Below are 16,434 nucleotides of genomic sequence, written 5' to 3'. Positions count from 1 at the left end.
TGCGTGCGCATTTCTGGCAATTGTCACAGTGTTGTACTTTTTTCATGTAGTCGCTTTTGAATGAGGGCCAAAAATAGCCTGCATATAGAAGTTTTGAAGCTAGACTGCGTCCCCCGATGTGTGTTCCACAGATCCCTTCATGTGCCTCTGTCGTTGCAAGGTTGGATTCCTCGATTCCGAGACATTTTAACAGTGCTATGGAGAATCCTCTTTTGTATAGGTTGTCTCTAATTAAGGTAAAATGGCTCGCCTTTTTCTTGAACAACTTTGGGTTTCTTTCGACGCTGAGATCCTTCATGTTTTCAAGTAATCCACGTAAGGTGTCCTCTAATCTGATGCGTGTGACAAGGAAAAAAAATGGATACTACATATGCTCAGTTCACCAAGTGTCAGTTGTGATAAAGCCGGCGTTGTGTCTACGGTCTTAGAGGTAGCTATTTTGGATAAAATATCTGCCCTATTATTGGCTTCCCGATGTATATGAGTGATCTCAAAATATTGAAAAGTTTGAATTAAGCTTTTAACGATGTTTAAATATTGTTCTAAAAAGGGATCTCTTACCTAGAAGTTGTCGTTTACTTGTTAGACGACTAGTAATGAATCACAGTAGACCTTAAGGTACTGAACGTTTGTGTCTCTGGCCAAGCATAAACCGGCTAAAAGGGCTTCATACTCGAATTGGTTATTGATTGTTTTGAACAGGAACATGATGGACTGCTCGACACATACCCCCGTATTGTCTTTAAGAATAATTCTAGCTCCACATCCTTCTTCATTGGAAGCCTCGTCGAATATAACTTCCATACGGGAAAAGCTTCGTCGGTTGTGGTGAATTCAGCAATGAAGTCGGCTAACATTTAAGACTTGAGTGCTCCACTTGTTTGATACGAGATGTCATACTCGGATAATTTTATTGACCATTTGATAAGTCGACCTGCCAAGTCTGGCCGTGTTAGTATTTGGCATTGCGGTTGATTTGTCCGAACTATAATCTCATGGCTCTGGGACTAATGACAGAGCCGTCGTGATGTGATGATCAGGACAAACAGTAGTTTCTCTATAGTTGGTATCGAGTTTCTACGTCCTGCAATACTTTGCTGATGAAATAGACTGGATGCTGCTCCATTCCTGTTTCTGTTACAAGGGTAGAGCTAGTAGCATAAGTAGAAACTGAAAGGTATAAGTAAAGTGGATTACCATGCGTGGGTTTGTGTAGTATTGGGTGGGAGGTGAGAATGCCTTTGAAGTTGGGAAATTCTTATTCGCAGGCATCTGTCCATGTGAAGCTATTACTTTTTCGTAGATTATTAAAGAAATTACATGACTTCGCTGCTGCCACTGGTAAGAAACGTGATAAAGCTGCCAGTCGTCCGGTTAATTGTTGTACTACTTTTATGGTGCTCGGCAACTTCATTTCAATCATTGCTCGATATTTCTCTGGATTCGCTTCTATCCCCCTATAAGTTAACATGAAGCCGAGTAATTTGCCCTCTTGAAATCCAAAGGCGCACTTTTCAGGGTCAATCTCATGTTGTACTACCTTAGCTGGCCGAGAACTTCTTCAAGGTCGGAGTAATGGTCCCATTCATTTTTTGACTTGACAACCATGCCATCAACGTATATCTCCATGTTTCGTCCGATTTGTTTTCGAAAAACTTTGTCCATCAACCTTTGATATATTACTCATGCATTTTTGAGGCCAAAGGGAATGATTTTGTAGCAAAAATTGCCATGATCTGTTATGAATGTTGTTTTGTCCTGGTCTTCAAGGTGCATTAGGATTTGATTATAGCCTGAATACGCGTCCATAAAACTGAGCACTTTGAATTCGGATATGTTATCAACCAATTTATCTATGCTCGGAAATGGTTAAGAGTCCTTCAAACAAGCTTTGTTCACTGATGTAGGATTTATGTCGGTAAAGAATTTCTCAATGAAATCTCGTTACAAGTATAGTTCTAAACCAACAAACAATCCTCAATCAAGATTTAATTTGTTTGTCACAAGTACAAACCCCAATAAAAATAACTGAAGTATTTAAATCTTGGATCGTCTCTCAAGGAATTGCAGGGAAGTGTGCTCAATTATTGGTTACGGATTGTATCTTTTGGGGGTTTTTGAATAAGAGACAAGAAATATAAATGACAAGAAAGTAAAGGAAACTCAAATGATAAAAAGGTCCTGGCAAGGGTTGATGGTTAAGGATCTCTATCCTTGTTACTAACCACAACATGATAATTGCTAAGATCAATCCCATTAAGTCATCCTCTAACAAGTGAAGGAAAGTCAAATGAGCTTTATCAATCCCAATCCATAAGTCCTAGCCACTCACTAATTGACTTAGTGAAAGCTAGTGTCAATGGACATCAATTATCAACCACTTGGACATTAGCAACTCAAGGTCACCCAAGTTACCATCCCAAGCCAAGAATAGAAAATCTACTCTAACATCCCTCCAAACATTTTATCAAACACTTGGAAGGTATAAAAGAAAAGCATAATAAATGGCAAGGAAAGATAAAATCTAACAACTACCAATTGCAGGGAACAATAATAACAACTTAAATTAATAATAAAAGAACATCAAACATGAAATTGCATTAAAGGAAAGCCAAATCCAACAATAGTTCATAAACATAAAAGAGGCATAAGAAGAAAAATTAACAAGAGAACTAAGAAGAACAAAGGTATAAGAACAAGAAATCATAAGGAAATTAGATGAGAAAAAGAATTTAAACCTAGATCTAAGATTCAATTTGACCTAATCCTAACCTAATTTTAGAGAGAAGAGAGAGCTTCTCTCTCTAGAAACTAACTAAAGCATGGTGGAAAACTCAACTAATTGCTCTCCCCTTGATTCATCTTGAATTCTGTAGTCTCTGGAATCAGTTGGAGTTGGGCCTGGGAAGCTCAGAAATTGCCCCCAACGTTTTCACTTTAATGAGGTCACGTGCGAGCTGTGATGCCTACGCATGGGTCACGCGTACGCGTCGCTTGGCATTTTAATTCTCACACGTACGCGTCACGTCATGCGTACACGTCGCCTGGCGACCTCATCTCCACGCGTGTGCGCCTGTCACGTGTGCGCGTCAATGTATGCACTCCAAATCCTTGATTTTCTATGAATTCTCCACTTTGCATGCTTTTCTCTTCACTCCTTTGATCCATTCCTAGCCTTTTCAACCTGAATTCACTAACAAACACATCAAAGCATCTAGTGAAATTAAAAGTGAATTAAAATTAGCAAATTAAAGGCCTAAAAAGCATGTTTTCACACGTAAGCACAAACTAGGAGAAAGTCACGAAACCATGCTATTTCATTGAATAAATGTGAGAAAAGTTGGTGAAATTCCCTAAATTAAGCACAAGATAAACCCTAAAAATGGGGTTTATCATTCACATTGGTGAAGTCTACACACATTCGCCACTTGCCCGAGTTCTTTTTCACCATAACCACATTTGCCAACCATGATGTGAACCGAATTTCTCTGATAAAACTGACACTTAGTAGCTTGTGAGTTTCTTGTATTGCTGCTTCGTTTCTTTCATTTCCGAGGTTACGCTTCTTCTGGCATATTAGTCTTGCCTTTGGATCTAGGGCAAGCCTATGACGCATGATATTTGGATCTATCCCAGGCATGTCCGCAGGAGTCCATACAAACAGGTCAGTGTTTGCTCGGAGAGAGCAATAAGTCTTTTGTTTCACCTGCAGACAGAGCATAACCAATGTTAGTACATTGTGACTCTTTGTTAGTTAGGTTTACCTTGCGAGGTTCGTCGGTAGGTGTTGGTCGGAGTTGTATACCAAGTTGATACGCTGGATTGGATCCGGGGTTGATTGCGAGGCCTTTAATCTTGCATTATAACATTGTCTTACTTCCTTTGTTTAGTTGCATTTTCTGAAAAGTTGACGAGAATGACACGTCGGCTTTGCTTCCAGGATCCATCAGCACTTTCCAAACTGTGGCCTCTCCTATAGTCATAGATATTACCACGAGGTCGTCTAGGTTCTGGCTTTTGGATCGGAAATCGGAATCATTGGAAGTGATATTCGGTACGGAGTGGGCTGGGTCGTGAGGTCCTACTTCTTCTCCCGTGAGGGTTAGCATGGTCCTGTAGCTTCTCTTCCTTGCCGAACTTGTGATTCCTCCGCATGCAAATCCCCCCGAGATGTAGTTTATGACTTTTCTTATCGGGGGAGGAGGATTTGGATTGGACCACCTTGCATTGTCTTTTGCAGTCGTTGCTGAGTTCGAGTGATCCTCGGATGTCGGGAAGCTCACCGCGTCCCTCTGTATTCGGCCATTGACGTACTTATCTAATAATCTCTGTCATGCCAATCGTTCCAAAAGATCCCTTGCTACCACACACTCGTCGATCGTATGTCCAAACTTTTGATGAAATGCACAATGTTTACTTTTGTCCACGTAGTTTTGATCTTGCTACATTCCAGCTCTGCTGGGAGGTTTGATGATTTTGGTGTGCAAGATTTCCTTTATTATGTCTTCCCTCTTTGTGTTGAATTGTGTATAGGAGTCAAATTTTGGTGTCAACTTGAACAGTTTCTTGCCGTCTCGGGTATTGCTTGACTTGCTTTGCTTGTCATCGTCCCTGCGAGGTAATGGTTTCTCCATCCTCTTGGCATCTCTTAATTCTTCAATCTCAATTTGACCCGTTGTCTTATCTCTGAATTCGTCCAGTATTTTTGGTTTTGCTATTGCTATTGCTTCTTGGAATTTTACAGGACGAAGCCCACTTTTTAGAGCATGCAAGTGAACTTCTAGATTGAGGTCTGGGATTTCCAATGCCACTGTTGCAAACTTAGTCATATAGTCCTTTAAGCTTTCATGTCGTCCTTGTTTAATCGTACTAAGGTAGTCCGAGTCTCGCACATAAATTTTGGATGCTGCTAAGTTGTTCACAAAGAGATCAACAAACTCGTCAAAACTTGAGATTGAACCTACAGGCAAATTTGAAAATCAAAGTAAAGTAGCTCTGTCCAAAAAAGTGGGAAACGATCAACAAAAGATAGGTTCAGGGCACTGTTAAGAAACATCATAGATTCAAACTTAGCAACATGCACTTTGGGGTCTCCAATCCCTTTATAGGGTGTTAATGTTTCGGGAAGTGTAAAATTTGTTGACATTTCAAAATTTCCTTATTTCTTCAGAAAAGGGAATTGTCCTCCCTTTATAGGGTGTTAATGTTTCGGGAAGTGTAAAATTTGTTGACATTTCAAAATTTCCTTATTTCTTCAGAAAAGGGAATTGTCCTCCGCCTTTCCGTTTTGAGGCGTTCCCCCTATCTTCATGTTTGATTCGGAGTGGGGTTGCCATTGTTGACATTTTTGCAGTCACCCTTCTTATCGTTACTTTGTTTAGCTGCCAAAAGCTCGGTCATTCTCTGAACCTCCGCCTGTAGGGAAGCATTCATGGCCAGAAGCTTGGCATGAGTTGGAGGTGGTTGTGGAGCTGTGGAGTTGTCTGCCATGACTCAAAATCCTGCAAGGAAAAAAGAACACCTAAAAAAAGTGGCAAGATGTGAGGTTATGTCTAAATCAGTCCCAACCTTTCTCCGAGGTATAACTGGACAACGCCAGGAAGGCCTTCAACTTCAAGATCTTGGTATCAGTTACAAGCTTCACCCGTGCACCAGACCTTAAAAAAAGACTTCGATGTTCAATTTAGTTCTTTAATATAGAAGAATATTTTATAAAGCTATCTCTTGAAAGTGGTGTTATTCGATCTGCCTCTAGCTATGATTGTCGTCTATTTATCGTTGCATGGCTATAACCGACCCTACTTATGCCATGGCCGAGATTTGCGCAATCAACTTAGTGATGCTCGACCTTCGTGCGTAATAGCCAAGATATGTGTGAGCGCTATAGAGGTTCTAGAAACCATTATTTTATTAGGTGGGGTTTTGAATATTTGAAAGTTGATTCCGAGATATGTCGTTGAGTGCGAGTTATTCGGATACGGAGCAGGAGTGCAATTTAAAAACACTTGTTGGCTAGACTCCGGTCGGTTACCTAGTGGGATTGTTTAAAAAAAGTCAAATTAATTTTCAAAGGAACGCACAACAATCCTCAACGAAACATTCCCTTGGATATCCTCATTGCGACTTGCGACCACCATACCTGCCAATCCTTGACAACACAAACGCTTGGATGTTCTCGGTGCAACAACCACACCAGCTAACTACAACACACATGACAATCCTCGATGACACAAGCTCGTTGAAACCGTATTTTAGCTTGTGCAACAATCCTTGACTACACAAACACCGAAATCCAAGAAACTTTGACCCATGCGGCTATAATTAAAATCCTTCGTTCCTAATTATGCTTGTAATACAACGGGCTAACCTGTGAAATCTCATTCAAAAAGAGACACCTAAACACATTGTTGAAAAAATCACACCCCTTGGCAACACCTCCGTCTCCTACCACAATCTCCATGTCGTATTTGCATGCTCGAGTACAGTCCGGACAGTATGTCACCTGCATAAAAAGAAAAATACCATTATTTTACATATAATTCCATAATTGCGGGGGAATGCATCCTGAGGAGCGTATGAACTATGAAATATGAAATATGAAACTCCTTGCCTCCTTGGAATTTTAGTTTACCATAGTTTTCAGTTACAAACCTCAAGTATCTTTGGTTGGAAATATCTGTCCAACATGACATCTACACCATAAATGGCCCTTGATTTTGTACTATGCATCTCTGGATGTACAACAGCAGCCGACTCGAATACAGATAGAATCATGTTTCTTACTCGAGTATGTATATCTGACCATTTAACTGAAGGAAAAAAAGGGTACAGAGGTGTGTCAAAGAACTATTCATATTCAAACTTTAAAAAAGTTTGATCATTAAGTCCAGAATCCGGCAGTTTTCTCAATTACCTTGATGCTCTTCCTCAAATTCCCTCACAAAATCTTTAGTATTCTTGAAATTTATTCTTCCACGATAATTCTGAAATCCGTATAGCACGTAGTGAGAATGTTAAAACTTCTCGAGTAAAGGAGGGCAATGACTGAAGATCTAGTGACTGAAGAAAATAGCACTTGAGACGTACCATAACGGTGAAGTGAGTTTCATACTCAAAAAAACTACTTCTGTCCAGAGAATATTTATTATTGGCTATCCTAACCTGAAATCACAAGATAAAATCCATTGCCATTAGAATCATTGAGAGCAAATAAAACAGAGAGAAGTTGAAAACAAGTTCTTTAAATTCCATAGTACGTTTTAGTTGGAACCTAAAAAAAGCACTGACATACCCAGAAACAATCTGACAGGAATATCTCCAAAGGATTCATGCTCCGGACCAATACGATGTAACGGAGATCAAACTTTTTCCCCTGGAACAAAGCAGGTTCTTCAATATACTTCTGGCAAATCTTTGGACCTGTTTCCATGAGCCGGATAATCGAAGGTAAGTTATCAGTTACAGTTGTATCAATAGTTCGGGCCATGTTCCAAGGTTTTAAGATCCAAAGGTTGTCTAGTCCTTTTCTTTTGCGTACGTGATAGTCACCAATAAGTTGAGACAGATGTGTTTCAAGGTTATAAGTAGGCTGCAGCCATTGAGGAGATCCATGTGCCTGAGGCAAGTATGCCCACCCCAAAAAGAGAAAGGATTTATTATCAAGCAAAGATAAAGTAATTATGCATCCAAGGAAGCATAAGTATAGTACACATTCCAGAAAAATCTCATCAGAATCGCCACAAGGATTTAACTATTGTCACCTTCTGAATTGTCTCTGCCAAATGATGTTTCATTACAAGACATGCCTCAAATGGAAATTGGTTGATGTATTGATGATCTGTTATTCCTGTAGCTTTCTTCATCTCTTCATCTACCTGCTCACTTGTCCATATTATATCTGCATCTTTTGGTTCCTTTGCTGTAGGCCAAAACATAAGAGAAAGTGAGGTCCAGTTCCACAAAGCATATTTACATGAGTGAAACCATTGAATCAAACTGAGGTGAACCTTTTCAAAACCAAAAGTCAGCATTCTCCTCTAATAGAGGAAAGGTTCAAGTCAAGTAACACAAGAAAATTTCAATTTAGACTCCATGTGAAATATATTCAGTACTTGTACGATTATCTATTAATTAGTTATTAATTTTTTTGACAAATAATTAGTTATTAATTATGAACTAAGAACAGAATTAAGTACAAGCATTAAACTTACTGATTACAAAATCAGGATGTGTCAAGTTTTCCTCCACGTGCGGTATATCTGTGTAGACACGTAAAGCACGACCATCATGATGACGAATGCTTCTAGTCTCAGAAGACTGCACCTTGGGTAATGTTAAGCTTCTGGATTGCAATTTCTGATTGTGCTTCTCATACTCCTGAAAGTGTGAAATTGATTAGCTTCAAACCACTGATAGATTTTTTTACCATATATAAAATCATAATCTATTTTAGCAATAGAAGAAATACTTGGACAAAATAGTTCTCTGGTGTGTGGAACCAGGCAGTAAGTCTGGCAGAACGTTGTCTATCCTCCCCAATACCAAGTAGAAAATCACGAGTGCATTCATCACCTTTTATAACGTTCTGTGTTGGCCACAGAATAGAAAAGCTGGGCAAATGGTAAAGTTACAACTTGTATAATGACAACTTTTAACCTATTACAAACTACAAGTAGTTCATAAAAAAGGAGGATAATAGCATTTTCATATATAGAAATCTCTTACATGAGATATACTAGTAATGAAATCAGAACACATAAATGAGTGAGTGAGCAAGAACTGGGGAGATAAACTTTTATCATGAAATTTCAATAAAAAGATGTTATACACTATATAAAGTATAATTATATAGTAAGCCATCATAGAACATCAAAATAATGGCTTCTACACTAAATCACAAATTTGAAATTGAAAAATATCAAGGCTAACCTCACAGCTGATGCCAAAGTACCATCAGGCATGAAAAGAAAAGGTGCCACTCTGAAATTTGGTTCATCACTATGCCGCAAAGCCGAACCCAGTTCATCCATCACATACCTAAGGACTCAAAACAAGGGTTAGTAATTTTAGGCTGCGTTTGTTTCCAGAGACTGGGGAGACTGGGGGATTGGGACTGAGTGTTGTGTTTGGTGATCAAAGACTGGAACTAAAATTTCAGTACTGAGACACAAAATTTTAGTCCCTTTGGTAGCATTTGGTAGAGAGATAGAGACGGAAAGACTGAGATTGAGAGACAGAGATTAAAATAAATCTCAGTATTCTGTTTGGTGCAAAGTGGGAGACAGAAATTGAAAAAAGAATGAAACTCTTATTTAATTTGCACAAAGGGTAAAATTGGAATTAATAATTGAAATGAGGGTATTTTAGGTATAAAATGTTATTAAAATTTCAGTCTCCATCTCTAAAAATTTTAGTCCCTTGTGTCCCTACTTTTTGGAGGTATTGAGATAATGAAATTTTGGGGATAAAGACAGAAAATTTAGTACTAGTCTCTAAACCAACAAACATGATACTGAGTCTCAATCTCCCAGTCTCTGTATCAGTACCTCAAAACAAACGCTACCTTTAGTACCTCCAGAAAATGGGAACACATGGAACTAAAATTTCTAGAGATAAGAACTAAAACTTTAATAACATTTCTTTCCAAAATTACTCTCATCTAACTTTTCCAATTCCAAATCTACTTCTCAATCTCCATATTTATTTTAAACCAAATATAATACTGAAACATAACTCAGTCTTGCACATTTTACACCAAACACAATATAGAGACTTAATTTAGTTTCTGTCTCTCAGTCTCTCTTCCAAACATAATTTGTGTATCATTGGGAGAGTGAACTAATCATTCAATATTCAAGAAACACTAAATCCAACCATTTGAACAGCAAAATATCAACATATAAATCAAAACATAGGTCGTACCAAACAGAAGTCTCATCTAATTTTTCTTCATTAGCAAGTCTATATGTCATTAGATATTGCCACATTGCATTTACAATACGATCAGCAAGAGGGTCATCAGCAGTCCACTCCGGAAGACGAGGAAGAAGCACTGAATCTATAACATGCTTTCCAGTTTCCCATATTTTTGATGCACTGATGCCATTTAGCTGGGAAATGTTAGGAAGTGATTCCAGGATTTCAACGGCACTTCCTCCAAGTGGACCAGGAATATCCACCTAAAAATTGGTCAAATTCCAAAAGGCCAAAACATTGGTGACCATAATATGGCAATAAAGATAGATTAAAGTATATAAAAAAGGAAGCTTGAGGATTAAAAAGGAAAAGGTGATAGCATAAATATAAAGTACCTCCAAAGAACACAATGAAGGGAATGTCCTTAATAGATCTAATAAGCCACCAATTGAGTTTTGCTCCAATGGATTTCCACGAATATTCAGGCATGAAAGAGATGGCAAACAATTGGGTGTAAATGCCTAACCAAAAGGTGAAACCATAACATAATTTTAAGTCAGATGAAGTTCACAAAAGGACTTCTGGAATAATGATTACGTATGACATGCATGTTGACTTTTATTGATTTTATTTTGTTTACCATATTTTAGTGACACGTTCAAGTCTTCTACTAGCCTTTTTGAGAAATAACGGGAAGATATTTTAAAAAATTATAGAATATATAAAAAAGAAGCATAAGAACAGCCTAACCTTGTTGATTAAACTGTGAATATTTCTATTTGAAAGATCAAGAGTTGACACACTCTGCAACGGAGTACTAGCCTGATCAACATTTCCTGGGTTATCCTTTTCATATATCCCTGCACAGAACCCCAAGGCCCATTCCCCAAAATTGCTTGTGAAAGTTGAATTATAAATTTCCAGTTCTGGCAACTCCTTAAGAAGTGCATCCACAAGTTCACTATCACTGAGAAAGCAAAGTAATTTATTTCTCTTTAGAAATAAAAGGTGACCACATGAAAAGGTGTATGCGGTTAGAAGCAATGTTTACAATGTACAAAAACTTACCCTTTTTCTAGAACCGGGTTATTGTTCAGCCAGAGTCCTTTAAGTTGTTTAAATTTGCTAACTTCCTGAACAATTGTTTCCACTCTATTGAGCTTGTTTCCAAGCAGGCTAAGGGCCACTAAATCCTGAAAAACGAAAGGGGAAGGTAGTGCATGAGTATTCAAATTCCAAAATGAAAACACAGATTGATTTTACTTTGAAAAACAAATCTGATAATAGCCAAAACAATGAGCAGAAAAACAGAATAAGTCGACAATGCAATAAATCGAACGACCAATACATGATACTAAACACTGCATGATGCATGCCATAGGCCACGTTGAGTCTTTAACTAACCGTCTTTATTCACTTTTCTTGGCCACATTTCTACTCTATCATTTTTACATATCTGCAATATAAATGATCTATTATTATCAATGAATCCATGAAATAATAAACAAGATAACCTTTTTGGTATCTAATTTTCCTTCAACAACAAATCAAGTCTTATCCCACTCAGTAGGTTATCCAATTTTCTTTTCAAATTTATTGACAGACAAAAATTAAGTTCTCATCCCACACCCTTACAAAATGTGGTGAAGACTTGGGAGTTATATGTGTACCTTTTCTTATGTTAGTGGTAACTACTTGAGAAATTTTCAACACACACAAATGCTCTTTTATCATAGATTACGAAATACTTGAATTAAAACGTGCACAAATAACAAATGAAATTTCAAAAATTATAAAAGTTAATTGATTTATTTTTATTATTTTTAAATTAAAAACTTATAAAAAAGGTTCCAAATTAATTACTATGACTTTCTGAGATTTTAATAGTTTAAAAGGTGGTGACTTAACAAATAAATCATCTAATAAGCATGTCTTCCATGCTTCCTTAATATTCATTGTCACTGTCATATTAAGATATTCATAAGTATTTGTTGCCCAAGAGAGAGAGAGAGAGAGAGAGAACAAAACAAAACAATTTTTTTGTTGTGTTCTTGTTCCTACCTGGAAGCCTAAAGCTCCTTAAAGAATAACTAGTCCTTATAAAGAAGTTTGCCACATTCCTACTCAAATAATACTTATAAATATATGCTTAAGCCAACCAAGTATGATTCCTCACATAAACGCATGTAGATTAGAGGACCAAGTTGTGCATACAGTGCTTATTTCAATTCGTAACATTTGCAGTATGCTTCATTTGTTCCCCCCAAATTGAGTTCTTCTCTATTCCAGAATTCAGAAACAAACATAACCAATATAACATTCCTAAGTTGCTTAGCAAGCATCACTATCTACTACGTCTTCATCACACAATCATTCCATGAAAACTAAACACATGGCAAGAATGATTAAAAATACGCACCGGAAATCCAGTTGGTAATTCGAGAGACAAGAGCATCTCATCATTTATATCAAGCCCCTCAAGCTCCAACCACCTCAACTTACCATCACTTTTCTCTTTTGCTTCTCGAACCTCACTCTCCAGAACCTCTGTAACACTGCCACGTGTATCACTCAAAGCTCCATCATCTTCTCCCTCTGCATTCAAATTAATATCCACACACATCAACGCCCCCATCCTCTCCGCCAATCCCGGAACCTCATGCAGCTACACACAAAACAGAACAAAAAAGTTAAATTAAAATAAAAAGAAAAATAAACTAAAATCAAGAAATAACAGTTACAATGTCAATAAGGCTATTTTTTCTAGTCTAAAATTATTAACATTTGATTATAATATAGTTTCAACAGCTTACCAATCATCATAAGCATTTCATTGCTAAAAGCTTAAAACACCTGTGTTTTTTTTTTCATGTGTTACCGAAACATGCTCCAAGCATAAATTATAAAGTTTACAGAGAGAGAAAGAAACCCTAGAGAGAGAGAGAGAGAGAGATTTCGAAGTACCTGCTTGTAAGCATCGGTGAGTCTGAAGGTCCAAGCATGGTCGACGAGGAAGACGTCGGAGTGCTTTGCCATGGATTCCGCGGTGAGGACGAGGAGCCTCTGGCGGCCTTCCTCGCATGGCTCGATCTGGAAGTAGTTACCGCCGTCGAAGCACTCGGCGGAGAGCTTCTGGAAGAGGCGGCGGTGGAGGGACTCGGGCAAGCCCGAAGCAGCGAGGAGTATGGCGTGTACTTTTGCGAACTCCTCGTAAGTCTCTATTCTCTTGGTGGCGTTGGCTGCAGCAATTGTTACCATGGTCCTCTGCTCTCGCTGTTTTCCACTTTTCCTGTTTATGGCTGCAGTGCTGCACTATTCACTCCAGAATGTTTTGCACTTAGCAGAGACACAGTGAACTGAAATTAACCAAAGGAGAGTGTTGGGCTTGAAGTCGGATGGAATTTATATGAATTTTGAAGAAGATATTGGGCCTACATACCCGATTTATTTTTGGAGTTAGACTCTTCTGTACCAACACCCCATCCAGAAAAAACCCTAAGACCAACACAATACCAAGAAAAGCTATCTACATTTCATAGTTATAAGAACCGCACCGGAAATCGAATCGGTCAGGTTATTGAATCACTCTCACGTACAGTTGTTTTCATGTGAAAATGATATTTAAGAACCGTTCGTTAGATGATTTGACAAGTTTGACTAAATATCATCTAACGATTTTCAACTATTAACTTCATATGAAAACAACTGCATGTGAGTCTTTACCTATTATTATATAATTTATTAAAAAATGATATTAATAGATATCATATAATCAAGAAAAAAATAAATTGTGATTAATAAATTTTTTATTTATCTTTTTAATTTGTATATATTTAATAATATTTATAGTTAAATAAAATATAATTAATTTAAAAATAAGTGACTTTATAATTAAAATAAATCGAATATAAATAAAATAAAAGATTGCTATATATATTTAATTTGTACATAGATTAGTAAGAAGCACTTAGCTGGGTGGTACAATCATCCTTGTTGCATTCTAGAGTGAACTAGAGTGAAAGCGTTTAAACCCCATGTTGGCCATTTTAAAAAATTTTCCAAAATTCACAAGCTTTGACACTTGGCAAGATATGGAGCACGGTGGAATGCTGGTGCATCGACGCATCGTAGGTTTCCCTTCAACTGCAACCCAAGCGGTTTGGTCTGGATTTGACCGATTTGTGCCGGTTTTCTATCTTAAGCGGTCTTAACCTTGGACTAGACTTGTATTAAGTCTGGTTTACCGATTTTTCGGTCAAACTGGCCAGTTCGGTCCAATTTTAATAACTAGGCTACATTTAATTAATAGAGATAAAACAAAAAAGCTACCAATCTAAGCTTTTTACTTAACCAAATTAAAATAATAAAATGAAAACGTATATAACTAAATTTCACGTACATGTCATGTGTCATCCTCTTCTTCCTTCTCCTTCTATATCTTTTTCTCTCTCTCTTTTCTCTTCTTCTTTGTTTTTTTATTATTATTATTATCTTAAAAAATAACAAGCAAAAATAAGAGAAAAAAATTGCATAACAAAAAGAATAAATAAGAACAACAAAAATAAAAAAAAAAGAATAAGAAGCAGCAAAAAAAGCTATTGTCAAGAAATTGTTGTGTCAAGACTAAAATCTTAAAAATTTTCGGTTAAAAATTTTTATGTCATAGTTAAAAAATTTTTACGGTTCTAAAAACTGAACCGATCATCGAACTGCTCTAGCTATTAGTTCACTGATTCAACCGTAGTTCAATAAAAAAAATCATTGTATAATAAAATATAAATAAACATACTAAAACATAATTATAGTCTAATATAAATTTGAAAATATCATCCAAATTAAAAGTACTACATAAACCATAATATTATAATCTCATTCAAATACAAACTCAAAAATCAAATAACAAAAAAAGTAATCAAACATAAAATGCCAACATCCAAATTTGTCATCCAGTTTTTTCCCGAATATTAAAAGTTTGTGATTGATTATCGTTACATTTAGGAGGAAGAGAAGCTTCATTCAAAGTAATAGGATTCGAAACCAAATTATTCTCTGCATTATTATCCCTAAGTGTTTTTTAGTTGATACTCTCATCCACACCTAAATATTAACAGCAATTCAATAACAATACAATCTAATAATAATATCACAAGCTTACGATAACTTAGTAATCTCAACATAGATAATTACACAATAAAAAAAATTAACAATAGCAAGGTTCTGATAAAAATATCATAATCAAATCAATCAATTAAGAAATTTAGAAATCAATATTCAATATCAGAAATTCAGAATCAATATTCGATATTATCCTCAATCCTAAACCACAATAATGAAAAAATACATATTAACTAAAAAACTAAAACAACAATTACAGTTAAAAATAAAAATAAAAAAACTTTAGAGAGAGCAAACTGAGCAAAGAGGGGGACAGGTAGGACTACACACAGATCTGATCGGATCGGATATAGCCTAAAATTCTATCCGATCCATACTACACTCATCGGATTGGATCGGATATGATATCCGCATTTTTTCAGGCTGGAATGCGGATCGAATCGAATCGGATATTGGGTATATCCGCATAATTAAAAAAAAAACTATTTTAAGATTCTGTTTGGCTGTTTTTTACAAAAAAAATATCCAGAAATTCATTTTCACCTGTTTAAGCCTATTTACTTCTAAAATATTATCAATACAAGTTTTCTTGAATAACAAAAACAAAATAATAACATAAGATTTAAGTTTAATTATTCTAAGTTAAAGTACAACATAAAAAATTAAAAACAAGATATCATAAAATTCACAAAATAACACACTAAAATTCATATCACATTAGGGTTTACTTTCTTAAACTATGCTATTTATGTGAGATGTACAGATATGCAGATTTGCGGATCGAATTCACGGATATCACTGCAAAATACGCAATCCAATCCAACCATAGTACGGATCTGATCTAATCTGATCCGATGGCTCTGCAAATCGGATAATATCCACAAAATTCGGATCGAATGTGGATAATTACCGCGGATATGCGAATATTATCCGATCCATGTGCAGCCCTAGGACAGGGAGCACGAGGGAAGGGCTGGAGTGTGGTGGAACAGAGCTAGCACCAGTGGCAGAGTGGTTGTGCGATGGAGGCATGAGGCGAGATAAGTTGCAGTGGCGACGATGGCTTCGAAGTTCGAACAGTGGCAGAGATGACAGCACGACAGGACAGGTGGATGCATGGTAGAGGCACAAGGTGAGAGCAGTTGCAGTAGCAATGGTGGTTTCGAAGTTTGAACAGTGGCGGAGACGATGGTAGTGGGGAAGGCAGCTTTCAGAACTTGCGACGGCGGTGGTGACAGCACGATGGCTGGATAGAAGTGAGCGAGTGAGGAAGTAGCTTAAGATGAGAGAAAGGAAAAGGAGTGAGTGACTGTGTGTGTAGCTGAGTGAGAGAGACGAAGGCACAAGGACGAGGGTGTTGTGCGTTGTGGACTTTTGGTTAGGGTTTCTCTAAACCAAACGGTG

The 16,434-nt window shown here is 37.0% G+C and overlaps 1 protein-coding gene across 1 annotated transcript; it reads right to left on the bottom strand.

Moving 5' to 3' along the window:
- Window positions 1–6,085: 6,085 nt before the first annotated feature.
- On the bottom strand, window positions 6,086–13,289 carry LOC107479129 (uncharacterized). The gene is made up of 15 exons (XM_016099274.3): window positions 12,880–13,289; window positions 12,335–12,580; window positions 10,984–11,108; window positions 10,666–10,882; window positions 10,311–10,436; window positions 9,922–10,178; window positions 8,929–9,036; window positions 8,468–8,609; window positions 8,211–8,376; window positions 7,761–7,918; window positions 7,292–7,615; window positions 7,087–7,161; window positions 6,914–6,983; window positions 6,652–6,809; window positions 6,086–6,502 (listed from the first exon to the last, which is right to left on the bottom strand). Exons 1-15 carry the CDS (start codon window positions 13,171–13,173, stop codon window positions 6,338–6,340), a joined length of 2,631 nt encoding a protein of 876 aa, XP_015954760.1. The 5' UTR covers window positions 13,174–13,289; the 3' UTR covers window positions 6,086–6,337.
- Between the last annotated feature and the right edge of the window lie 3,145 nt (window positions 13,290–16,434).

Source organism: Arachis duranensis, chromosome 3 (genome assembly GCF_000817695.3).
Source record: "Arachis duranensis cultivar V14167 chromosome 3, aradu.V14167.gnm2.J7QH, whole genome shotgun sequence".
NCBI lineage: Eukaryota > Viridiplantae > Streptophyta > Magnoliopsida > Fabales > Fabaceae > Arachis > Arachis duranensis.
Note: the sequence above shows the minus strand (reverse complement) of the source record. Positions and strands in the feature narration are given on the sequence as shown.